The 26728-nt window shown below is 44.1% G+C and overlaps 1 protein-coding gene across 1 annotated transcript in view; it reads right to left on the bottom strand.

Moving 5' to 3' along the window:
* Positions 1-26728, bottom strand: part of LOC143816148 (bone morphogenetic protein 8A-like) — a 223595-nt gene that overhangs the window by 35862 nt on the left and 161005 nt on the right. The window contains exon 6 of the mRNA XM_077296175.1: positions 16216-16326. Coding sequence (XP_077152290.1) covers positions 16216-16326 — 111 coding nt within the window. The remainder of the gene's footprint in view (positions 1-16215; positions 16327-26728) is intronic.

Genomic DNA, 26728 nt, shown 5'->3' on the forward strand with positions numbered 1-26728 from the left:
TTGGTTTACTACTCTTTGATTAAGGAGAACCTGTCTCTTGCTGAAAAATTAAAGATATTCACATTTGTTGCTTTTGGAGCACAGTATGTAAAATCTCTGCTTGCAGACCCACTATGCATTTCTACAGAGTCTATTCTGGGCACATTCTGTAATGCTGTGTATATGCCCCTAGCTAGACCTGCAAGACAAGAAAAAGACATTTTCTTATACTCACCTGCGGGGTGGTCCGGTCTGAGGGGTGTCACTGGTCCTGGTCCGGAGCGTTCCTTAATCTTGAGATGCTGTCCTCCTTCTTGCTTCGTGTGGATGATGAGTCCCTTATGTTATCCCCAAAGTCTCCCTAGCATTGCGCTCCTAGCGTACTTCTCTGTAATGAGTAGGGCAAAGGAAAGTACTGCAGTGCACAGCTGTTGGGAAAGATCAAAGACCCCATGCGCATGTGCACTGCAGTACTTTACTCTGCCCCAGTCAGGGTAGAGAAGTAGGCCTTCACAAGAGCGTAATTCCGGGGAGACTGTGTGGATGATGTAGGGACGTGCAATCAACACAAAGCAAGAAGGAGGATGGCATCGCAAAAATAAGGAAAGCGCTGGACCAGGACCAGTGACACCCCTCGGACCTGACCACCCCGCAGGTGAGTATAATAAAAGGTATTTTTCTTCTATTACAAGTTGGGTTGGGGGTAGATATACAGCCTTGCAGAATACTTTATATCAGGCCTGTACAGGGTCAGACTGGGGTGTCTGGGGCCCACAGGAGGAATTGACCCTAGGGGCTCACCCTATAGCTATATGCAAATATCTACAACTCCTGGCAAAAATTATGGAATCACCGGCCTTGGAGGATGTTCATTCAGTTGTTTAATTTTGTAGAAAAAAAGCAGATCACAGACATGGCACAAAACTAAAGTCATTTCAAATGGCAACTCTCTGTCTTTAAAAAACAGTGAAAGAAATCAAGAACACAAAATGTGGTAGTCAGTAATGGTTACTTTTTTTAGCCAAGCATAGGGGAAAAATTATGCAATCACTCAATTTTGAGGAAAACATTTTGGAATCACCCTGTAAATTTGCATACCAAAAAATAACACCTGCATCAAATTAGATCTCCTCGTTAGTCTGCATCTAAAAAGAAGTGATCACACCTTGGAGAGCTGTTGCACAAAGTGGACTGACAGGAATCATGGCTCCAACACGAGAGATGTCAATTGAAACAAAGGAGAGGATTATCAAACTCTTAAAGAGGGTAAATCATCATGCAATGTTGCAAAAGATGTTGGTTGTTCACAGTCAGCTGTGTCTAAAATCTGAACCGCATGAGAAGGTTGTTAAAGGCAAACATACTGGTAGATCAAGGAAGACATGAAAGCGTCAAGACCGGAAACATATAGCAATATGTCTCCAAAACAGGAAATGCACAACAAAACAAATGAGGAACGAATGGGTGAAAACTGGAGTCAACGTCTGTGACCGAACTGTAAGAAACCGCCTAAAGGAAATGGGATTTACATACAGAAAAGTTAAACGAAAGCCATCATTAACACCTAAACAGAAAAAAACAAGGTTACAATGGGCTAAGGAAAAGCAATCGTGGACCGTGGATGACTGGATGAAAGGCATATTCAGTGATGAATCACAAATCTGCATTGGGCAAGGTGATGATGCTGAAACTTTTGTGTGATGCCGTTCCAATGAGATTTATAAAGACAACTGCCTGAAGAGAACATGCAAGTTTCCACAGTCATTGATGATATGGGGCTGCATGCCAGGTAAAGGCACTGGGGAGATGGCTGTCATTACATCTTCAATAAATGCACAAGTTTATGTTGATATTTTGGACACTTTTCTTATCCCATCAATTGAAAGGATGTTTGGGGATGATGAAATCATTTTTTCAAGATGATAATGCATCCTGCCATAGAGTGAATATTGTGAAAACATTCCTTGAAAAAAGACACATAAGGTCAATGTCATGGCCTACAAATAGTCCGGATCTCAATCCAATTGAAAATCTTTGGTGGAAGTTGAAGAAAATGGTCCATGACAAGGCTCCAACCTGCAAAGCTGATCTGGCAACAGCAATCAGACAAAGCTGGAGCCAGATTGATGAAGAGTACTGTTTGACACTCATTAAGTCCATGCCTCAGAGACTGCAAGCTGATATAAAAGCCAGAGGTGGTGCAACAAAATACTAGTGATGTTTTGGAGTGTTTTTTTGTTTGCTTGTTTTTCATGATTCCGTAATTTTTTCCTCAGAATTGAGTGATTCCATAATTTTTCCCCTATGCTTGATTAAAAAAGTAACCATTACTGACTACCACATTTTTTGTTCTTGATTTGTTTTAGTGTTTTTTAAAGCCAGAAAGTTGCTATTTGTAATGACTTTAGTTTTGTGCCATGTCTGTGATCTGTTTTTTTTCTACAAAATTAAACAACTGAATGAACATCCTCCAAGGCTGGTGATTCCAAAATTTTTGCCAGGGGTTGTATAAACGGTTATCACTGTTATAGTGGAGCATTGACTGTAAAACACAGGCATCTCCTGCACATCTACTGTGCACACACTATAACAGGGATGTACAATTACAGTAGTTTGCATTAAAGGGGACATTTGGTTAAAACAAGTTATCACCCACCGATCCATGGGCTCCACAGGATATATAATTGTTTAGGGCCGGGCATTAGAAACTGCACCGATCAGAAGAATGGGGATGTTTCATTCCTGACAGGGCACTTATCCCCATTTTAAAATGGAACGGCAGGTGGGATGTCTGACCGCAGCTCCATTCATTCTGTTTGGGCTTCAAGAAAAAAACAAGTGCAGCGCTCGCAGCCACTGAGGTAATGAATGGATCTGTGGTCAAGTCGCACATGACATTTCTGTCTGATGGGGATAAAAGCTCCACATTCTGCCGATTGGTGCAGGTCCCAACAGTCAGACCCCCACCAATCAATACGTTATCACTTATCTGGTGGAGAGGTGATTACTTTTTTTCACAGGAGAACCCCTGTAAGTGCATCTCTGCCACTGTGTTCCAAGTATTTCCTCTTCAATGGAAATAAAGAATCTTCTCCTAATTAATATCAGTTTGAACAAATGACCGCCATACACAACACAATCCACTATACCAAGACCAATACTAGCACATACAGGGAAGAAATACCATCATAGCATGAGCAGACCACATAGTGACCGAATAATACCACATACAAGGGATAAATACCACCACACCATGACCAGACCACATAGTGACTGAATAATATTACATACAGGGAAAGAATACCACCACACCATGACCAGACCACATAGTGACTGAATAATACCACATATACAGAACAAATGCCGCCACTCCATGACCAGACCACATATTACCAATACATAGTAACCAAATTATACCACATACAAGAAGAAATACCACCACACCATGACCAGGCCACAAATTACCACCACATAGTGACTGAATAATACCACTGTGAAGCAGCGACTGGTGCTATTTGCGAGGGTCGCTATGTGTCCCCCAGGATGCACTCAGAAGCTTATTAGATCCGCTGGAGTGCCTTGTGGTCAAAAGCAGGATGCTTGTGAGTCACAAGGCAGAATAAAAGTAAGCATGAACCTGGTTAAGTTATTTGGCCAAGAAACTGGTCAGGAAAACCCGGTATGGGCTTTTATTTTTTAAACGGACTGCAGGAAGGTAGTGGGGCCAGTCCGTTTCCTCCAGCCTGGATCTTACAAGTGGCCCAAGGCCACAGATTCCAGGTTAGAGAAATACCCTGCAAGAAGGGTTTGGGCATATAAGTGTGGAGCTTGCAGCAAGCAGAGCAGATGCTCTGCAAAAGCTCAACCTGTGTGAGAGAACACAGAGCAGAGAGAGCGAAATCCTGGCATTATATTCAGCTGGTGCAGTCATCCTCCGCAACCGGATGCATTTACAGACTGTGTTGTTTCCTGGTTGTTATCTGGAGGATACTGTTGTGTTTCATTTGTAAGTTTGGACATTAAAACTACGTTTTACTTTTGAACTTTATTGTGTCACTGCCTCATCACTACATAGCGTGGACACCGCTGCATTATAACACATACAAGGAGAAATACTGCCACACCATGACCAGACCACATAGTGACTGAATAATACCACATACAAGGAACAAATACCACCTCACATGACTAGACCACATAGTGACTTCCCCTGAAGAAGCGGTCTGGGTGACCGCGACACGCGTTGGGTTCATCTGCCTCCCGGGCTTGGCACACTTCTGGCTGCGGCGTCGCCCTCCCTATTTTCAGGTAGTCTAGGGTGACTGGGACTCACACTGCTGCATGTGGGGAACCTCTCCTCTTTGGAGTCTTTTAGGATCCACCTTTATCAGGAGGTGACATGGGCTGTGCTCCTTTTCTTATACTCCAACGGGTTATGGTACGTTAATTTTCTTGGATGTATTTCTGTGCATTAGACAGAACCATGGGGGATCATTCACCTATTTTTATCTAAGTTTGGAGGTCCTTTACCTGTGGCTGTACCCATGTCAAGTGTTATGTTCTGTTCCCTTGCAGTGTGTCCTAACAGCCATATATATATGTTTTTGTGGAACATTTATCACATTTTCTGTGCCATGGATGCAGCACATAGTGTTGTCCAGGTCCGTAGGGGGGGCAGTTGTTGTTTGTATTGGTTTTAACTGTTTTTAATTGTGCTTCCAATAAAGTTATTCCTTTTGATAAATTACCTTTTGGTGGTGTGCGAATGTTTTTCAGCGGTCTCTTGTTCTGGTTGTTCTGAGAGAACACAGAGCCGAGAGAGCGAAATCTTGGCATTATAATCTACTACGTTTTACTTTTGAACTTTATTGTGTCACTGCCTCATCACTACATAGCGTGGACACCGCTGCATTATAACACATACAAGGAGAAATACTGCCACACCATGACCAGACCACATAGTGACTGAATAATACCACATACAAGGAACAAATACCACCTCACATGACTAGACCACATAGTGACTGAATAATTCCATATACAAGGGACAAATACCACCACACCATGACCAGACCGCATATTACCACCACATAGTGACCAAATAATACCACATACAAAGACCAACTTCCACCACACCATGACCAGACCACATAGTGACCAAATAATTCCATATACAAGGGACAAATACCACCACATCAAGACCAGACCAGATATTACCACCACATAGTGACTGAACAATACCACATACAAAAATAACAAAAAAAAAACACCACACTGTGACCAGACCACATAGTGATCAAATAATACCGCATACAAGGAACAAATACCAACAGACCATGACCACACCACAGTACAGAATAAAACCACATACAAGGAACAAATACCACAACACCATATATCCATCCTGGCTCCCTCATACATCCATCCTGGCTCCCATGGGTCCCTTGTCCTAGCCCCTCCATATACCCTTTGTGGCCCCCATATGACCCTTGTCCTAACACCCCTCATATACCCATCCTGGCCCCCATAGGTCCCTTGTCCTGGTCTCCCATATAGCCATCCTGGTTCCCTCATATATCTATCCTGGCCCCATAGGTCCCTTGTCCTGGCCCCCCATATATCAATTGTGGCCCCCACATGCCCCTTGTCCTGGTCCCCCATATATCCATCCTGGCCCCCATATGCCCCTTTTCCTGGTCCCTCCATATATCCATCCTGGCCCCCATATGTCCCTTGTCCTGGTCCCTTAATATATCCATCCTGGCCCCATATATCCATCTTGCCCCTCCCATATATGCATCCTGGTCCCTTGTCCTGGCCCCCGCACCATGCCGCTGTAACAAGGCGGCATGGGGTGGCAGTCTTGGGTGAGTTTACTAAGTCAGTGAACACCCTGGCACCTTGCACATGAAAAGGCAGGTGACGTCCCAGTCCTGCGGTACAGTCAGTTACCTTCAGCACACGTTCACTTCTGTTGCAGTGGATGAGGTCTCAGAACACACCACAAGCCAAAGTTACAGTATATTCCAACAGCAAAACTTTACTGAACATGGTGCAAGCAAGACAACATCACCTGCTCTATCCCTGTGACTTCAGAAGGCTGCACAACACCAGCTCCCATCCTGGTCCCGAACCCCGTATTTCTCCTGGGGTCGATCCCACGGAGCCAATGTCTGTCCACACTGCCCATCAAGCTAGGGCAGCTTCTATCCCCCTGACCGGGGAATCCTCTGCCCTTGCTATGGTGCATGTCCTGCCCTGGGCAACCTGCCCCAGCTCTGCTCTAAGAGCAGGAAGTCCCTTCCCTAAGTCCAGAAGCTTTGCACCAACCCTCTTTTAACTCCTCTCAACAGTTTAACTCATCCTGTCAATAAACTAAATATATACAAGTACATGCACATTCAGGATACAACATATGACAATCACATTACTAAATTACATAACCATATAAAACATTCGTGAACCATCAGGGTGTCGCATGTGACACATGTGAGAGAGGAGGCACATGAGGGTCCCCGCCACCTCTTTACACCGCATTCACCGAAGGGAAGTGCTCCCGACACCGCGCCCTCCTCTACAGATTAGGCGCGCTCATGTTAAAATGGCCACTGACCTAGCAAAGACCAAGGGCTGATGTGAGTGCACCCGTGGCAGGCACCGCATGGCAATGACATCATACTTCGGCGACATCACTGTCATACACCACCTGCAAAGGGAGACCACACTTAAGTCAGCTGTCTGCCTTTGCCAGGTCAGCAGCCTATTGCGTAGGGCGATATATTTCAACTGAATGTGTGTCCGACACAAGTGGGCCTCCTCTGCGTCCTGCTCGGGGCCCCCCAAAGCCCCATGGTCCACTAGAGAATTCTCCGGTGGGCCAGTCCAACCATGAGCCTGAAAGGTGGTGACCGTATCTCATATCAGCCAAACCTGGTGACAGGTTCCCTTTAAGGCTATGTGCCTACGTTCAGGATTGTTCGCAGAATTTTCCTAAGGCTATGTGCCCATGTTCCGGATTTTTAGCTTTTTTTAGTGTTTTTGCGGCGGTTTTACGCTGCAAAAACACTTGAAAAACGCTTACATTAAGCATCCCATGCATTCCGCAATTTTTGTGCCCATGCTGCGTTTTTTTCCGCAAAAAAACACATAGTGGAAAAAAAAGGCAGCATGTTCATTAATTTTGTGGAAAATCTGCGGATTTGCAGCTATATTATTGTATTGGGACGCTCCGGAAAAAAAACGCAAAAAAATTAGAGAAAAACACGAGCTGATTTCCTGCGAAAGGAGTCCGGTTTTGATCAGGAAAATTCTGCGAACAATCCTGAACGTGGGCACATAGCCTATGTAAAGAAGTGTACCATTCACTGACAGCAAATATACTGAAAATGGTGGAATAAAAGGAAAATATAAGTGCTGAAATGTTATGAAAAATTTAAGAGCTGAATCAATCTTGCCTTTCCAGCACATCCAAAATGTCTGAGACTGAGATCTGGAGAATTTGGAAGCAAAGTGTAAACTTTGTAACTAAACTTTCTGTCAAGTTTCAGCTATAATAAAGTTAAGTCTGAAACACGCTTGCATTGGACAGTGGCTTCTGTGGTGAAAATATGGTGCCGCCTGGCGACAAGACTAGAGGCACTAGGTGTGTGTTCACATAGATGGAACAGGTTGATCACTATGGACTTCCTTGTGTGTCAAATTATTTCCTTGATTTATAATACAGTTACACTTCAGTTTCACACTGAAGATGCATATTATTTTCTGATCCATATGGATTATGATGTTTGACTCTTGAACTGTGTCAGTTAGGGCTCATACTCACATGCGAGAAACTCGGATGAGTCTCGCACGTCAATACCCGGCACTGCACCCGGCACTCAGGAGCGGAGCATGTGGCTGCATGTATTGCTATGCGGCTCCACTCCTGAGTGCCGGGTGCAGTGCCGGGTATTGACATGCGAGACTCATCCGAATTTCTCGCATGTGAGTATGAGCCCTTAGTCTCATGATGCATATAAAACAAAACTTGAAAAGGATCTTGTAGCTAAAAATCATACACCCCTAAAGATATCAGGTATATTAGTGAGTTGGATAAATTACTAATTTAAAGGGAATATTTCTTCAGAAAATAACCTATTTAAGTCAGGATTTTGTGTTAAATGAGTTCTGTAAAAATTTTGGACAAAGTTTTTTTTTATCCGTATTTTACAATCTTTATTAAAAATAAAAATTAGAACTCTATTGAAACTGGCAACTGGGGCTTTTTTAGACTCTTACTTCTTGTTGTTTCAGTAAAGTCACATGTACATTGGCCGCAAGGAACAGACACTATCCTTTGTATTGTAGCATCTAATGAGCATGTGCAAAGGTGATTTTGAACACAGGGAAAGCAGGGTCCTGGGTGACATTGCTTATTGTGATTGGTGGATCCTGTGTTATCAGATGTTTATATAGGCATTATAAGTAATTGTAATCCTGTCTGGGAATGAAAAGAAAACTGCTATTAACTAAGAATAGGGAGTATGAGTAGTGTTGAGCATTCCGATACCACAAGTATCGGGTATCAGCCGATATTTGCGGTATCGGAATTCCAATACCGAGTTCCGATATTTTTGTGATATCGGAAATCGGAATCGGAAGTTCCCAGTGTATGGTTCCAAGGGTCTGGAGGAGAGGAGACTCTCCTTCAGGCCCTGGGATCCATATTCATGTAAAAAATAAAGAATTGAAATAAAAAATATGGATATACTCACCCCTCCGGCGGCCCCTGGACCTTACCGTTGTAACCGGCAGCCTCCGTTCCTAAGAATGAGGAGTTTAGGACCTGCGATGACGTCGCGGCTTGTGATTGGTCGCGTGAGCGGTCACATGAGCGGTCACGCGACCAATCACAAGCCGCGACGTCATCGAAGGTCCTAAACTCCTCATTCTTAGGAACGGAGGCTGCCGGTTACATCGGTAAGGTCCAGGGGCCGCCGGAGGGGTGAGTATATCCATATTTTTTATTTTAATTCTTTATTTTTTACATGAATATGGATCCCAGGGCCTGAAGGAGAGTTTCCTCTCCTTCAGACCCTGGGAACCATCCAGGATACCTTCCAATATTTGTGTCCCATTGACTTGTATTGGTATAGGGTATCGGTATCGGCGATATCCGATATTTTTCGGGTATTGGCCGATACTATCCGATACCGATACTTTCAAGTATCGGAAGGTATCGCTCAACACTAAGTATGAGTCTAAAATAGCCCCAGTGGCCAGTGTGAAAATTACAAGATTACTATTTCTTTTCTTTTTTTAAATCGTGAAATGAAAAAAAAAAACATTGCTAAACATTTTAAAAAATAATCATAACTAAGGATGGGCGGACCCGTGGATGTTCAGACCCATTGGGTTCAGCCAAACTTTATAAAAAAAAGTTCTGTTTAGGTACCAGAACGGTACCCAAACTTGATCCCAAACCCCATTCAAGTGAATAGGGGCCCGAACATGCAGTGGTTCCCACGCTGTCATCTGTGTGACAGCCTGAGAAACACCGGCTCCGACAACGATCCCCGACTCTGCTACATCTGGATGCAATTCTGAGTGGTGACATCAGTAATGTGACCGCTCAGCATGGCAGCCAGAACACGACAGTAGTGTGTGAATTCAGTTGCTTCGATGTGCGCTGACGTCAGTAAACTTATCGCAGTTCATAGCCGATGAACTGTGGTGACCTTACTGACATCATCACTCTTAGCATGAGAAATTACCAGTTACCAGTTCCAGCTACCGTCATTGTGTGCCAGCTGCCATGCTGAGTGGTCACATTACTGATGTCATTGCTCAGCACTGCATCGAGAAGAGTCGGGGATGGTCGTGGGTTGTGGGATGGATTTATGGCAGATCCCTTTGGATGTTTTTATATTTTAAAAGTAATAAATACCGTATTTATCTGACCAAAAGACGCACTTTTTTTCCTCCAAATTTGGGAGGAAAGTGTGGGTGCGTCTTATGGTAGGGATGTAGCATGTGGGGAGGGGGGCAGCAGCGAGTGGGATTGCACTGTTATCCCACTTCAGGAGGCAGAAAAATGTCCCTGCTGCCCGGAATCAGCGCTCGGGAAACCACATGGTCCCGATGATTAAGTGCAGTGAATATTCATTACATGCATCCCCGCCCACCTATCAGCTGAGCTGTGAGCCAGGAGCAGCAAATGAATACTGCACTTAAGCAGGGACACACATGGTTTCCCCAGCGCTGGATTCCTGCAGCAGCTGGGGAGATCTGTGTGTCCTGGGGAGGAGGAGGCAGCAGGAGCAGGGGCCAGGGGAGAGGAGATCGCTGCATACCTGCCTGGGCTGGACGCTGAGTGCTGTGCACAAGGAGGACCTGTGTGATGTCAGAAGTGGGCGGGCTGGAGCATCACATGGCAGCACAGAGCCCTCCCTCTTCTTGACATCATCACAGGTCCTTCAGACTCCCCACTAGAATCTGCAGGCTTCCTCTTATAACCTGTGCTGTGGAAAGGCAACAAGAGGGAGGGCTCTGTGTGTGCAGCCATGGGATGCTTTTACCTCACCACAGTGGCTGGCTGGCTGCCACAATTAAGAGGTTAGTCTTTACAAAACACAATAAAGCACTCTGCCACTCCTTTGGTGAGCTATAACTCCCAGCATGTCATAGGATTTGCAGGACATGCTGGGAGTTATAGTTCTCCCATGGGATTTTAAAGCGGCACTCCAGTGTTATTTTGCAGTGCTGGAGTGGTGCTTTCAATATAAGCCCTGTGCCCCCATTCTTATACTCACCCTCCAGCATCTTCATATAGTACTTCACGGACACCACACTGGTCCCACAGCTTCCAACATAATAACATACTATTATATATAATAACACCACATATAATAGTATGTTATTTATGTTATTAAATATTTTACCACATTTTTTTTGCTTCAAATATTTTTTTCCCTATTTTCAACCTCTAAAACCTGGGTGCGCCTTATAGTCCGGTGCGTCTTATAGTCCAAAAAAATACGGTAGGTAAAAGAGGGTTGGGGAATGTTTTGTACAATTAAAGGACTTTTCTCTGTGTGTGTGTTTATTACTTTTGGGTTAGTAATGGGCTTGATGTCAGCGGACATTACACAGCTGACATCAACCCCAAAACCATTACCCCGTTGCCAATGCACCAGGGCAAGCAGGAAGATCCATGCAAAGCACCAGGATTGGCACATCCAATGGATGCGCCTTTTCTGTGGCAGCTGTGGGCTGCTATTTTTAGGTTGAGGAGGGTCAATATCCATGGCCCTTCGCAGCCTCAGAATACCAGCCCCCAGCTGTCTGCATTACCTTGACTAGTTATCAAAAATAGGGGGCACCCCACACCTTTTTTTAAAATTATTTGTTTAAATTCTTTTTTTTTTTTAAAAAAGGTATGGGGGCCCCTCTATTTTTGATACTCAGCCAAGATAAACTAGACAGCTGAGAGATGCAACTCGCAGCTATCTATTTTACATGCACTTGTTAGCAAAAATAGAGGGGACCGAACGCCTTTTTTTTTTTTTTTTTACAAATTGCGCCGGCCAATCACAGCCATGCCAATACTTGGCTGTGATGGAGCTGGAAGTGCCCACACCAGGAAAGCTTGTTGATTGGCTGCGCCACAGCCTTTCAACAAGCTTTGTTTGGGCTGCCAAACCCAAACAGTAACACAGACTTCCGTGAGAAGTACTTGTTCGGGGTCAGTGCACACGCACTAGATGTCTGATACGGATCCCGAACCGTACTGTTTGGGTTCGCCCATCACTACTGATGACATATTCCCTTTAAACATATTTACCTTCATTTGTTAACTGGACAACCTACTTTGCAGAAACTATTTCTATAATTTTTACAACAATGCACAATAGTGAATACTATTAAAGCTCTTCTATTACTGGCAGACTAATACACAGACAACCTTTAAATTATAGTATTTTGTCAACTATATGCAAATTATTGTAGAAATGGGTAAAAAAATGTCTGTAGAGCTCATATTGTAGGTACGCAATGAATAGACTGATTCTGATACAAAATGTTAAATGTATTATCGCTAATCCCAGGTATCACTTCTTCATGACTATCTCAGTGTAGATTTTCATGGAAGTCTAGACAACACTTCGGAGTATCGGTAACATATGTATCTCAGCTCTGTGATTTGATATAAAAGATCCATTCAGCGCTATTCCTCTCATTTCAGAGTTAAGATAGTTTGTCTCTTCCTTGTTAGAATTTGGTTAAAATCTGTCTCAGAATTCCTTATGAGAAGGATTAGCTCAGAAACCTGGCAGGACAATCATGCAGTTAATACTTGTCATGTATCAATATACAAATGCTGAGCCAAAAGCCTTGCTAAATCAATCCAAGTAAGAATGGAAATTTTCTAACACAAAGTAAACCGTGAATTATACAATTTGCTTGGCTTTTCAGTTTCTTAACGTTATATGCACACAGTTTTTTTAAGGAGTTTTACGAGCAGAAACTGAGCGGAAATTCTCCAAAATTCTCCTCAAGTACTCAAAACTACTCAAAAACTTGGAGTTTCTGTTCACCTTTTGCTCCAAAACTCAACAAAAGACCCCTTGTGCACAAAGTCTTGAACTGGTTTAGGTCAACCACTTCCATTATGTTCTTTTAGACCAGTGGAGGGACTCACTTGGGGCCCTTTAACCTATAAGCAAGAGTAGGGGGCTGCAAAATAGCAACTTCCCGTGAGCTGGAATGATTTTAATGGCCACCAAACTCGCCACCAGATGCACACCGATTTTTGATGTTTGTAGCGTATTGTGTACCATTTATTTCCTTTAAAGTTTCGTGATCTGTGCTCATATATTAGTTATTGCCTAAACTAACGGAAATATCCATATGTTCATGATCTTATCCCTTTGTATTCACATAATGGAGAATTATTGGAAACTTTGTCTATTCGTGCCCCTAATGGGAATTTTATGTTTCTGATTTGGATCCATTTAGTTTTTCTGTTCTGCTTTGTGCTACATTGATTTTTTGAGTGTGACATATTTTTCCTCTTTTATATATTTCAGAACCATTTATAACCAGAGGTCTGTGTCTTTCGATGGCTAAAAATCAAAAATATAAAACAAATAAAGAACACATTATTGAATAGCAACACTTACTAATGATTCTACATACTTAGAAAACTGGAGTCACAAATTTATAATATAAAAATAATGTTATTAAATCATATTAAACAGAAAAAAGTTCATATAATAAGACTGAGGTCAACAAAAGAGGATAGGAAAAAATAGCAGCATTTCAGTATGATAGTCACAGTATCAAAAACATGATTCCATGGTAATTAAAGGATTTATCCATGACTATTTTTTTTTTTTACTATTGGCCTAAAAGCTAACAGGCAGGTTAGTTTATCTACCTAAAAAAAAACAAAATCCTATATAGAAAAGAAATACCAAAAATATCCAATAAATAAAAAAGTTTTAATGAATATTAAATCAATATATAAACCCAAAATAAATATTCATCAAGCATATCAATATAATATTTTATTTTATTAATAAATCATACAAAATGACACAACAATACATGATTAAAAAATAAGACAAAAAATTATCAGAGATATGAAATTTTATTAAAAAATATACAGTATATAATATATAAAAAATATAATAATAGAGACTAGTATGCAGAGGGCAGGGTACGTCAGATCAATTGGTAAAATATATTAATATATATTTAATGATAGAGAAAAAGTTCCCATATTGACATAATTGCTGGTTTTATAAAAAATGCAGGTGAATATGAGTCAATAATAATAAATTAAATAAATTGTGAACTTACTCATAATCATTTCATAAAAAGCAAATAAGTAATGAAGGAAAAAATTGCACATAAATTTGAATCTAGGAATGAAAATCGTTTAGAAAAGTGACAGTGCATCAAAAATTCTCAAAAGTAAAGGGCAAATGCATGAAAGTGACAGTGGCAGCAAAACGTGCGTTGGAGTGGTGTGTTCCGCGGCAGCGGTGCATCATACCGGTTGGTATTTGTGGCTGGTTTTCAGATCTTCTTATTCATTTGCACTCTGCCTATGTAGGCTTTTTGATACACTGTCACTTTCATGCATGTATTGTGTCATTTTGTATGATTTATTAATAAAATAAAATATTTTTATATGCTTGATGAATATTTCTTTTGGGTTTATATTAGTTTATCTACCTGCCTGTTCTGCTGCTCTACATCAACTGCCATGGGTCACGTCCTCCTGGGAGATCTGGGGTTCGAAAATCACTATGTATTGTGAAGCCTGGGTGTTTGTGTTTCATATTAAATGGATTTTGCTTCCTTTGGTACTGAAGAGGTTGACAACACTTTCTATGCTGGCTAGAAACTTGCAGCTCCATCTCACAGCTGTTCCTGATCTGGTCATTTCTTCTCCCTATAAAACCTTCTTTTGCTTGCCAGTGAAAGTTTACTTCCTAGCTCCTTGGAGTCGCTGTGCTGAGTTGGAGATTGTTGTTGCTGCTGGATAGTGTTGCATGCTGTTTTTGGGTGTATGCTTTCCTCATCGTCATATTCCCATTTAGTTTGTACATTCCTACCCTTCCCTATATACCTCTCTACAGTTTGTGAGTGTTTTGTATATGTTAGTTGCTTTTTGTTATCCCTGTTTGTCTTACGTGTTTATACACTAGCATTTTTGTCCCTGGCCTCCTGGGTAGTGGGAGGGGACAGCTTAGTGCCTAACAGGAAAACAGTAAGATTGTTGGCCCAAACCTCCTCACCTTTAGAGGTACCTTTGGGAGCAGGGATAGTTAGGGTTCCAGTCCTAGGGACAGTATAGGTCCCCTTTCACAGCGTGATATCAATAGAGTGTGACTACAGACATCATGCTGATTAACAGCCAGTTCCCCTCAGTTAGGCAGCGGGGAGCTGGTTGTCAATTAGCATGATTTTGGCTGTCACAACCCTGTGAACAGAGTAGAGTGGAAGAGAAGCAGCTGCTCTGTCGATGTGATGTCAGCAGAAGCCGCTGAACCGCCTGTGACCGCTGTGTGCTGGCATAGATTGGCGACAGGCACAACAGGTAGATAGGTAGAAACTACCTGTGTGTTAATTTTTAGGCCCAGAGTAAAAAACAAATAGTCTGGATAAATCCTTTAATATCAATAGGTATACACTAGGAAACCCACTGTAAATTGCAAGTAGAATTAGTGGGAAATTACCCAGATATAGCATTCCCAATTAAGGACAATTTACAGGAATACAATGTAAATACAAAATCATGGTACATGTAAAGTCCATTAGATAGAAGCACAAATCTCACCTATGATAAGTATAACAAAAGTGCCTCATATGATTGCCGCTGCCCCTGTGAGATTATTGGGGTAATTTCTCTGTAATTGCACTTACACTTTATAGCGAACTTATTACTACAGTATATACCTCTCGATATTATTTACCATGCAATTATGTTTTTGATGTACAGTATATCATACTGATATGCTACTATATTTTCCTATCCTTTTTTTGTGACGTTGATACTATTAGACTATGTTCATAATTTGCATTTTTTGGCTGCTTTTTTCCCTGCAGGCAAAACCTGCTCCTTTGGCACTAAGGAAGCTGCTTAAAAAAAGCAGATTTTGCTGATCTTTTGCAGTGTTTTTATTGTCTCTTCTGCATGTTGATAAAGTTTAGTGACCCCCCCAAAAATCGTGATACAACTTCCTCAGGTTTTTGCACCAAAAATGCAGCAAAACCCGATACCTATTTTTTTTTACTGTGTTTTTGCACTTACCCATTGCTTTCTATGGGTGAAAAAACGCTGCAAAAATGCTGAAAACACACTGAAAGAATCGACATCTGCAGTTTGCAAAAACTAAGCAGTTTTCCAAATCAGTCAGAAAAAAAACAATGTGTGTGCATGAGATTTTTGAAATCTCATAGCCTTTGCTGGTACTGTAAAACACAGCTTAAAATTTGCATGAAAAAACGCAGCAAAAACGCAACGTGTAAACATAGCCTTGTATGAACTTTGTTCTGCTTTAATATGATTTAATAAAATTGATATTTTGATATGATAAGTTTGAGACTTCACTTTTCTAAGTTTGTATTATCAGCACGGATCCCTTGTCAGGGGTGTTTTGCTATGTAGGGAAGATATTTTATAGATATCGATTTACAGTATCCACTCCCCATATATAAATGGTGACCAATGAACATTGTTTTACTTACTAATGATTGTAAGATGGCATGATTGGTGGCATTCATACAGGAATCAAGGGGAAATGAACATTCTCCCTCACAGTAAAATGCTGAATACCCCTGTGGAGCTATTACCCAGTCCTATGGAAATAAAATTAAAAATTAGTCAAAACATACATACAAAGCAATGATAGATAGTTCCAATTTTTTTTTTATCATATTTGAGCCACACAACTTGCAAAAAAAAGTTTTTGGCTATTTTTGTTGTTTATTATTCTAAAACAAATGCTGTATTTTTAATGTTTCATGTTTAAAGTTTTCTTTTGTAGATTATTAGATTATGATGGTCTGTTTTAGTTTATGAAAAAGCAAATGCATCCTGTTTAATTTCTCACCGAAACTAATGTGTGCTTAAAGTGTACCTAGCAACTTGAATCAGTAGTTTATGTACCGTTCGTTTATGAAACTTGTGTGGAATTTGGGATTTATCTTGTTAGACAAAAGTGGCATCCAATCTGACTATAAACTGATTGATTAAAGGGGTCTTCCAGTTTCAGAAAACTCCAGACCTCCAGATGCAGTTTCTTTTAGCGTCTTCACTCCACAAACCTGTTGCCACCTTCATGACCAGGCCAAATTTGTAATTTTATATGGTAATAACTCTGGAATGCTTCAACGGATCCCACTGATTCTGAGAAGTGTTTTTTCGTGACATATTGTACTTCATGATAGTGGTAAAGTTTTTTACTTGCGTTTTTTTGGGAAACAATTGGAAATTTGGGGAACATTTTGAAAATGTCGCAATTTTTAAACTTAATTTTTATGCCCTTAAACCAGAGAGTTATGTCACACAAAATAGTTAAAAAATAACATTTTCCACATGTCTAGTTTACATCAGCACAATTTTTGAAACAACATTTTTCGGTTAGAAAGTTAGAAGGGTTAAAAGTTGACCAGCAATTTCTCATTTTTCCAACAAAATTTGCAAATCCATTTTTTTATGGACCACATCACATTTGAAGTGACTTAGAGGGGCCGATATGACAGAAAATACCCAAACTAGACCCCATTTTACAAACTGCCCCCCACAAGATGCTCAAAGTCACATTCAAGAAGTTTATTAACAAAAATTTTATTTTTGACCCCAATTTTTTTATTTTCAGAAGGGTAACAGGAGAAAATAGACCTCAAAGTTTGTTGTGCAATTTCTCCTGAGCACGCCGATATACCATATGTGGAGGAAAACTACTGTTTGGGTGCATGGCAGGGCTCAGAAGGGAACGAGCATCACTTGACTTTTTTAACTTAACTGTCTGAAAGTGAGAGTGGATGCCATGTCGGGTTTGTAGAGCTCTTGATGTGCCTAAAGAGTGGAAACTACCCACAGGTGACCCAATTTTGGAAACTAGACACTTCAAGGAATGTATATAGATGTGTTGTGAGCACCTTGAACCCTGATGTGCTTCACAGAAGTTTATAACATTGACCTGGGAATATAAAAAAAATCTAATTTTCTCCCACAAAAATGTTTTTTATCCCAAAATTTTTTATTTTCATAACAGGAGAAATTGCACTATACAGTTTGTTGTGCAATTTATCCTGAGTACCGATACTCCATATGTGGTCTAAAACTTCTTTTGAGACACAGTGCAAATCTCAGAAAGGAAGGAGCACCATGTTGGAGTTCAGATTTACTGGAATGGTTTGTGGGTGCCATGATCCACTGGGAGAGCCCCTGAGGTGCCAGAACAGCAGACCCCCCCCATAAGTGACCTAATTTTACAAACTACACCTGTGAATGAATTAATCTAAGGGTGCAGTGATCATATTGACACCACGGATGTTTCACAGAATTTTATATCGTTGGGCAGTGAAGAAAAAATTATTACATATTTTGCCACAAAAATATTATTTTAGCCCCATATTATATATTTTTACAAGGTAAAATGGGTAAAAATGGCACCAAGATTTGTCCCACAATTTTTGCTGAATGTGGAAATACCCCATATGTGGCTGTAGAGTACTGCTTAGCCACACAGCAAGACTTGGGAGGGACAGAGCGCTATTTGCCTCCTGGAGCGCAGATTTTCCTAGAATACTTTGCGGACTCCATAAACAGAGCCCCTAAGTGCTAGAACAGCAGAATACCCCCTCAAGTGACCCCATTTTGGAAATTATACCCCATTACAAATTTATCTACAAGTGTAGTGATGATTTTGACTCCATGGGTGTTTTTCAGAAACAAGGAGCAGTGGATGTTGCAGAGTGAAAATTGCAAATCTGTAATTGTAACACTCGAACATTGTAATGCTTAGCACGCTGTAGTGCCCAGTACGGTATGCCCAGTTCATGCTTCTGAAGACATGCACTTGTAAATTAGGCAGGCTCTCATCACTACAGAAATACCAAACATGTGGATGCAAAAATGTGGCGTAGGCACACTGTGGGGCTCAGAAAACAGGGGGGCATTTGGATTTGGGAGTGCAGAATTTGATGGATTTTTTTGGCGGCGCAAGGAGCCATAGTGCTTTTCCAGAGCCTTTGTACTACCAGTAATGTGGAAGCCCCCTATATTTCCGTAAATAGATGAGTGGGACATACTTTTTTTGTGGATTGAGTTGAAGCTTTTATTGGGAACATTTTACATAACATTTAGGATCACATTTATCCCGCCCTCTACGCTGAGCACTTATATCGGGGTTTCCATCTAAATCTCTGAGTGATGTGATACAGATGAAACCCCCGAGTGATCTGTTCACTATAATGAGGCAGCAGAGTTACTATGGACTCCATCTGGCCTCTGTTCAGCAATGTCATTCTTTTCAGAGGAACACATAATTGTTGCTGACGGCACTTTTATGCACGCCTAAAAAGATGGACATCGCCAGATCACATGTCAGAAGGCATCCACAGTGCCTCCATCTGCTTCATTATAGGGAATCTTCTGCCGGGGGTTCTGTCTAAATCATGTATTTCAGAGATTTAGACAAAAACCCCAGTGTGAGCGCTCAGCGCAGAGCTCAGTATAAATGTGAGCCAAGCCATACTCCGGTTTCTCAGAGGCAGAATGAACAAATCATCAGCAGGTGAAAAATTGGTGTTATTTTTTTATGTTGTTCCTCGTGTGGTATAAGTGATTAGATGACTGTATTCTTCGGATCAGTGTGATTACAGTGATCCCAGATTTATATGGTTTTTTTATGTTTGGCTGCTGTCACATTAAAAGACGCTTTTTTTTGTTACAAAATAAGTTTAGCACCGAGTCTCCACGTTGATCCTGGGGTTGATTAGATCTCCACTTGCCAGTGATTTTTTTTATTAACAAAAAAAAAGTGATTAGCCTGCTTGATTAGTATCATCAGATGAAAATTAAAAACTGATGATGGTTTCTCATGTCAAACAGTCCATGAAAAATGGACATTACACAGATGTCATACCATTGCTGTCCATTTTTTCATGAAGACTTGCAGCATTGGAGAGTTTGATTTGACACTTGGATAGATAATAGACAGCCTCCGAACTTTTGCGTGGTCCACTCATTCCAAAGAAAAAAACGGAAGTATGAACAACCCCGCATATTATCATACGTACAAGTGCTACCAATGAAAAACCCAGATGGCACTCATACGAGAAAAACTGACGGAGAGGAGCCCTTATTTTCTGCAGTGCTGACTTCAGGCTGACAGCGCTGCAGCCACACAGTGAGCTCTGTGGCTCTGCCATCTACTTAGGCAGAGTCATTGTACTCACTTATTGGCTATAGCGCTGTCAATGTGACGCCAGCACTCACCAATAAATGCATTTAGACATGGGGAGCCAGCCTATATTGTATGGTATGCGGGCATATGGGAGAGCTGCAGAAATATCTCTCTTTTAGTATCTACATACCGTATATACTTGTGTATAAGTCGACCCGAGTATAAGCCGAGGCACCTAATTTTGCCTCGAAAAACTGGGAACACTTATTGACTTGAGTATATGCCGGGTATACATTGTCCCCTAATCCCTATTCTGGTATGCATGGTTCCTCATCCCCATCCTTGTATGCATGGCTCCTTATCCCCATCCTTGTATGCATGCCTCCTTATTCCCATCCTTGTATGCATGGCTCCTTATTCCCATCCTTGTATGCATGGCTCCTTATCCCCATCCTTGTCTGCTTTGCTCCTTATTCCCATCCTTGTCTGTGTGGCTCCTTATTCCCATCTGCAGCGCCCCAGAGTTCTGGTCGTTGCAGTACTGTGGCTTCGCCGCTAAGGGGAGCCATGGTACGTTCGATGGCACCGAAGGAGTTCCTCCAATCAGGTATCACAGACACCAATATGTTTCACAGCTGGGCCTCCGGGGGGAGCTAAGGGTGCTATTCATTAGGCCACTCCCCACCATAGTGGGTAAACTGGGGGTCAGGCAGAAAGTTAGAGAGAACGCTGACGGGATTGAACGGAGCAACACCCTGTGGCAGGGGGTGTTGTGAAGGGAGAGACTGTAGGGTCTCTGCCAGGGGTGGGATCCTGGCAGAGGCTTGGCATTGAAAGAACGTAACGGGTCCGCGCAGGCTCCTGGAAGCGGCGGGACTCAAGGAAAGGACTAGAAGCGAGACAGATTGTGCTGAGTGAGAAACGAGATCAAGCAGGAGAATACCAGCAGGGGTTTTGTTGAAAGAGGCAGCACCCTGCTGAGGCGCAATACCGGTGGCCGGAACGCCGAGGGAGTGGATTAGAATACAGCTTCAAGCCATACTCCAAACAGCGGCAGGACAGTCGGTCTCAGGCGGGCTGTCTACCACATATCACCTATGAAGTCTTGGGGGGCAATTGCGGGAGAGGGGCGACTCTAGGGTCCCGGAAGAACTCCAGGCCTACCTGACAAACGGGTGCCATTCCAACCTGAATACAGGGAAGGGGTGGATTACAGAGGAACATCAAATCGAGTTGTGAGGGAACTTAAGAAACAGACACAACCGTTGTGGGGTTACTTTCCGTAAGCACAGCAGGGAAGGACTACAACACATAGCGCTAGAAGGAAGGCACAGATTTCCACCTGAGAGGAGAACTCTGGAGGTGCCATTGGACCGGCCGGACTTGCGTAGCCTGGTGAACCGTGTTCTGGACTGAGGACTCAGAGATCTCCAGTAAAGAGGTAAAGAGACTGCAACCTGGTGTCCTCGTTATTTACCGCGACTTACACCCCACAACTGCACCGCTCCACCGCTATCATTACTACCATCTATTACACCGGACGTCCCCCACTGACGGACAGGGCCACGGACCGGGTCTAGCCACCGTGACAACCCCGAGACTGAGACCCAGAGGCCCGGCTCCGGGTATCCCCTCGGCCCTGCGGCGGTGTGGGGGCGCGCCGCAGACTTGGTGTCACGAACAGGATCTACTTAAGCCTGAAGAATCAGGTCATGTGTGCCTAGAGACTGTGATTTGTTGTGCTTGGACTGTGCTTTATTGCAAGACTGTGTTGTGCCATTTGCCGCCAAAATCCGCCGCCATTGCAGCGCTGAGGAAAGCGCAGGAAGAGAAGAGGGGCGTGGAGTGGGCCTAGACGAGCTGGAGAGCGCGAACAGTAATGGCCGCCCAGTCTAAATATTTCTGTGCAGTGAGGACGTGTCCGTCAGCAGCAGAGATCCGCCTCCTAATCCTTAATGGGGGGCGGAGGCAGAGAAAACGAAACTGCTCACGCAGGAGAGAGCGGGAAAAAGACCAGGAAGCGACCCACGTGGAGGACGCTATGGCCAGCAGCTCCGAACCCGACAGCGGGGTTGAAGTGGAAGTCTCCCCTGACTACCCGGCTGAGCCCAGCAGCTTGTCCTCCGTGGATAACACCAAATTCCTGAGAGCCGAGATGGAGGATTTATATAACCAGCTCCTCCAACTGCATGTAAGAGTCCAGGCCCCGCATCAGGTGGGACCGGCAGTGGATTCCCGGACATCGGAAGAACCGGCGGGACCTGTCGCGGAAGGTGGAATCGTACCAGTGGGTGAGTCCGCCGATCCTACCCCACTGGCAGAGGGTGTGTTAGTGGGTCCCGTAGCAGCACCACCTCTCCCGGGGACCCATAGACTTCAGCGCCTGTTACCATGGGAGGAAGCCACGGGCATGGAACACCGTATGCGAGCCCCAATCACCCCTACTCCCTTGCCGTGTGAGGTCAGCGCGGAGCGCACGGTGTGCCGCTGGGTGAACCCTGGATCCAATCTCATGGGGTTCCCCGGGGTGGAGACCCAGAAGGGAGAAATGGTACAGGCCCTAAGCTGGGAGGAATACCAGATCCAGCTAGAACAGCGGTGGCGAGAGGAAGAGAAAACACATCAGGCTAAACGGGAGGCCTATCATCAAAAAGATTTGGCGGTCAAGGACCGGGCCCGTAAGGACCCCACCACTCACCAGGCCCCGCGCAGGCAGGGCATCATCACCGTCTTTAAACTCCAAGGAGGCTGGGGCTTCATTAAAGAACCGGGGCTATACGCAGAGGTCTTTGTTAACCGACGGGATGTCGAGTCACACCTTAGAGAGGGTCACCCCGATCGAGACCTCTATCCGGGAGACAGTGTTACCTACACCCGGCACCTTGGGGAAAAGGGGTGGTTCGCTCTGAACGTCTACAAGAAAGAGAAACCAGCCCCTGTGGCCAAAGTGCCGCCGTGTGACCGATCTGTAACCACCCTGGTCGGCCCCACCTGCCTGACCACAGAACTTGCGATCTGCCACCCGATCGCCGCCACCACTGTCGTGCCTAAAGAGGTGCCCCTTCGAGTGACCGATGTTCCGGATGTGCCAGCACAGAGAGAAGTGGGAACACAGACCTTGATCGCCGCGCACGACCTGGTCGTGCAACAGACCCGAACCCATGGGGTGTATCTGGTAGCGGGAGTGGACCTGAAACCTGGATTGCAGGGGTCCGCCCGCCAGGAGGCGCCTCATGGAAACTTCTGAAAGAAGAGTCACTTTGTGAAAATGTAAATAGTTACTATTTGTTCTTTTGAGTTGTTGCTAAACCCGCCCAGGGTTAATGGATCCCTCTGTTAACCCGGGATCCTCTTTGTTTGTTTTCCTTTTCTGAAGTTGTTGCACAAAAGTTACACGAACTGCAGAAATCATGGACTGTGCATGATTCGAACTTCCCTTGTAAATAGTTTGCACCTTCTTAAAGGTGCTCCCTACTGGTTTTAGCCAAAGACACTTTGCGAAGATATTTGCCCTATTTGTTTGAGCCAAAGACACTTTGTGAAGATACCTTTCCTACCGGTTCTAGTTAAAGACACTTTGCGAAGATACCATGCCGGAACCTTTGCATGGGCCGGTAGGCTGAGAAGACGAGCTACCTTAGAAAGACTTGGTCTCCTCTTAAAGGGGATGTGAGAAACTGAACTTGAGAGAGATACTGTTGCAGAACAGTAATGCCATAATGATGCCTTGAAAAGAAATGTAACTGTTTTACATGCTAAGTTATATGTGTTGAATTTGTTGAAATGTCTAAATAATGTTTTGCAGAAAGAAAAGATGCAGAGAGCCCGTAGGGGTAGAGATAGAGGTCTGCATAGTTGAAAGTAAGCAAAGTAATAATGAAGGTGAGGATAGAAGGTAAACCCCGCGTCCCCATTGAAAGTTACTTTGTTACTAAGGACAGAGAGTGAACCCGTAGGGGTTAGAGAGTGAGTCCTTAAAGGAGACGAGTAGAGCTGGCTCAGAGTTCTTTAAATGAAAGGAATGTTATGTCTATACTATGTATAGTAGCGAAAGGCAGTAGGCCCTGGCTGAACGGGGCGGTCCTGTAAAAGAAAGGAGAGGCAGTAGGTCTGGTGCCATAGGGACAGGCGGTCCTGCAGGTTCAAAGTAGGAGAATGTGAAGTTACCTTACCCTGTAATGTGATTATAGGAAGGCCTTTGGTAAACTAAGAGTGTATGTTTCTTAAAGGCAATGTTAATTTATTGTTCCAGAATTTGCACTAAGTAGAATACCCGGTTGGGTAACAGGAGTTATGCATAGCCTGTAATTTATAATGTTGACCATGTTTGTAACGTTAAAAGTGTCCTCACCTCCCATAAAGGGAAGCCTGTTCAAGTATACTTATTGTTTTGCACTCAACAAAATTGTATGTCTGTTTACTAATCTGTATTGTTGTTTTTCTTCCCAGTCCCGGAGTACTGTGTTTAACCAGGGGGGAGTGCAGCGCCCCAGAGTTCTGGTCGTTGCAGTACTGTGGCTTCGCCGCTAAGGGGAGCCATGGTACGTTCGATGGCACCGAAGGAGTTCCTCCAATCAGGTATCACAGACACCAATATGTTTCACAGCTGGGCCTCCGGGGGGAGCTAAGGGTGCTATTCATTAGGCCACTCCCCACCATAGTGGGTAAACTGGGGGTCAGGCAGAAAGTTAGAGAGAACGCTGACGGGATTGAACGGAGCAACACCCTGTGGCAGGGGGTGTTGTGAAGGGAGAGACTGTAGGGTCTCTGCCAGGGGTGGGATCCTGGCAGAGGCTTGGCATTGAAAGAACGTAACGGGTCCGCGCAGGCTCCTGGAAGCGGCGGGACTCAAGGAAAGGACTAGAAGCGAGACAGATTGTGCTGAGTGAGAAACGAGATCAAGCAGAAGGAGAATACCAGCAGGGGTTTTGTTGAAAGAGGCAGCACCCTGCTGAGGCGCAATACCGGTGGCCGGAACGCCGAGGGAGTGGATTAGAATACAGCTTCAAGCCATACTCCAAACAGCGGCAGGACAGTCGGTCTCAGGCGGGCTGTCTACCACATATCACCTATGAAGTCTTGGGGGGCAATTGCGGGAGAGGGGCGACTCTAGGGTCCCGGAAGAACTCCAGGCCTACCTGACAAACGGGTGCCATTCCAACCTGAATACAGGGAAGGGGTGGATTACAGAGGAACATCAAATCGAGTTGTGAGGGAACTTAAGAAACAGACACAACCATTGTGGGGTTACTTTCCGTAAGCACAGCAGGGAAGGACTTCAACACATAGCGCTAGAAGGAAGGCACAGATTTCCACCTGAGAGGAGAACTCTGGAGGTGCCATTGGACCGGCCGGACTTGCGTAGCCTGGTGAACCGTGTTCTGGACTGAGGACTCAGAGATCTCCAGTAAAGAGGTAAAGAGACTGCAACCTGGTGTCCTCGTTATTTACCGCGACTTACACCCCACAACTGCACCGCTCCACCGCTATCATTACTACCATCTATTACACCGGACGTCCCCCACTGACGGACAGGGCCACGGACCGGGTCTAGCCACCGTGACAACCCCGAGACTGAGACCCAGAGGCCCGGCTCCGGGTATCCCCTCGGCCCTGCGGCGGTGTGGGGGCGCGCCGCACATCCCTGTCTGTGTGGCTCCTTATCCCCATCCTTGGCTGCATGACTCCTTATTCACATCCTTGTATGCATGGCTCCTTATCCCCATTCTTGTATGTATGACCCCCATAAGAAATGCATTAAGAAAAACAAAAACATCCTACTTACCTTCCCTGTGCGTCCTCGCAGCATCTCATTCTGGGGCTAACAGCTCCTGCGGCCGAGCGATCACTTGTCCCCGCTCATTAAAGTAATGAATATTCACCTCTCTATGCCTATGGGAGTGGAGAGAGGTGAATATTCATTACCTTAATGAAGGTAATTTGGTCTCCATCGTGGGCACCAGCACAAGTATTCGATCCCCTGGGATGAACTGTCTTACCCTGGCTGACCTATTATACACCCTGGACTGGGCTTCCTGAGCCTTGAGGAGTTGCTCCTTCACAATGGGCATCACGTTGGCTATCATCTCTTGCATCTGGGTGACATGTTCTACCACACTTCTATAGGGGGCGATTTCAGTTTCCCAGGATTCCTTTGCCACATCCAGGAGTCCTCGAGGGTGTCGTCCATACAGTACTTCAAATGAGGAGAAGCCGGTGGAAGTTTGGGGAACTTCTCTAATGGAGAACAACAGGTAAGGAAGCAGACAGTTCCAGTTTCGGCCATTCTTCTCCACAGGACTGTGGAGTCAGTAAGCCAAACCTCCGATTTCGACTCCTCAAATTCCATGACACTGACTCTGACTCCACGACTTTGACTCCACAGCCCTGCTTCTCCGCTGCTTTTTTTTTTTGCATTGCCTTCAAGGTTTTGTTAAACCTCTCCACCAGTCTGGGGATGGTATACTGAGGTTCTGAGCTGGGAAATTTGCAGGGTCTTGCACAACTCCCTCATGGCCTTCGAAATGAAGGGGGTCCCTTGGTCCTTCAGTATCTCCTTCGGCAGCCCGATTCATGAGAAGATATGGATCAGCTCCTTAAAGATACACTTAGCAGAGGCATTTCATAAGGGTACCGCCTCTAGGTACTGGGTAGTATAATCCAGGACCACCAATATATATTGATGTCCTCTTGCGGACTTTACCAGGGGTCCCACCAGGTCCATCACTATTCGCTCAAATGGCACCTAGATGATGGACAACAGTACCAGAAGACTGCGGAAGTGGGCTCCTGGGGAGGTCAGTGGGCATGTGGGGCAGGAACGACAATAGTTCAAAATTTCTCTG

This window comes from Ranitomeya variabilis, chromosome 3 (genome assembly GCF_051348905.1).
Source record: "Ranitomeya variabilis isolate aRanVar5 chromosome 3, aRanVar5.hap1, whole genome shotgun sequence".
Taxonomy (NCBI): domain Eukaryota; kingdom Metazoa; phylum Chordata; class Amphibia; order Anura; family Dendrobatidae; genus Ranitomeya; species Ranitomeya variabilis.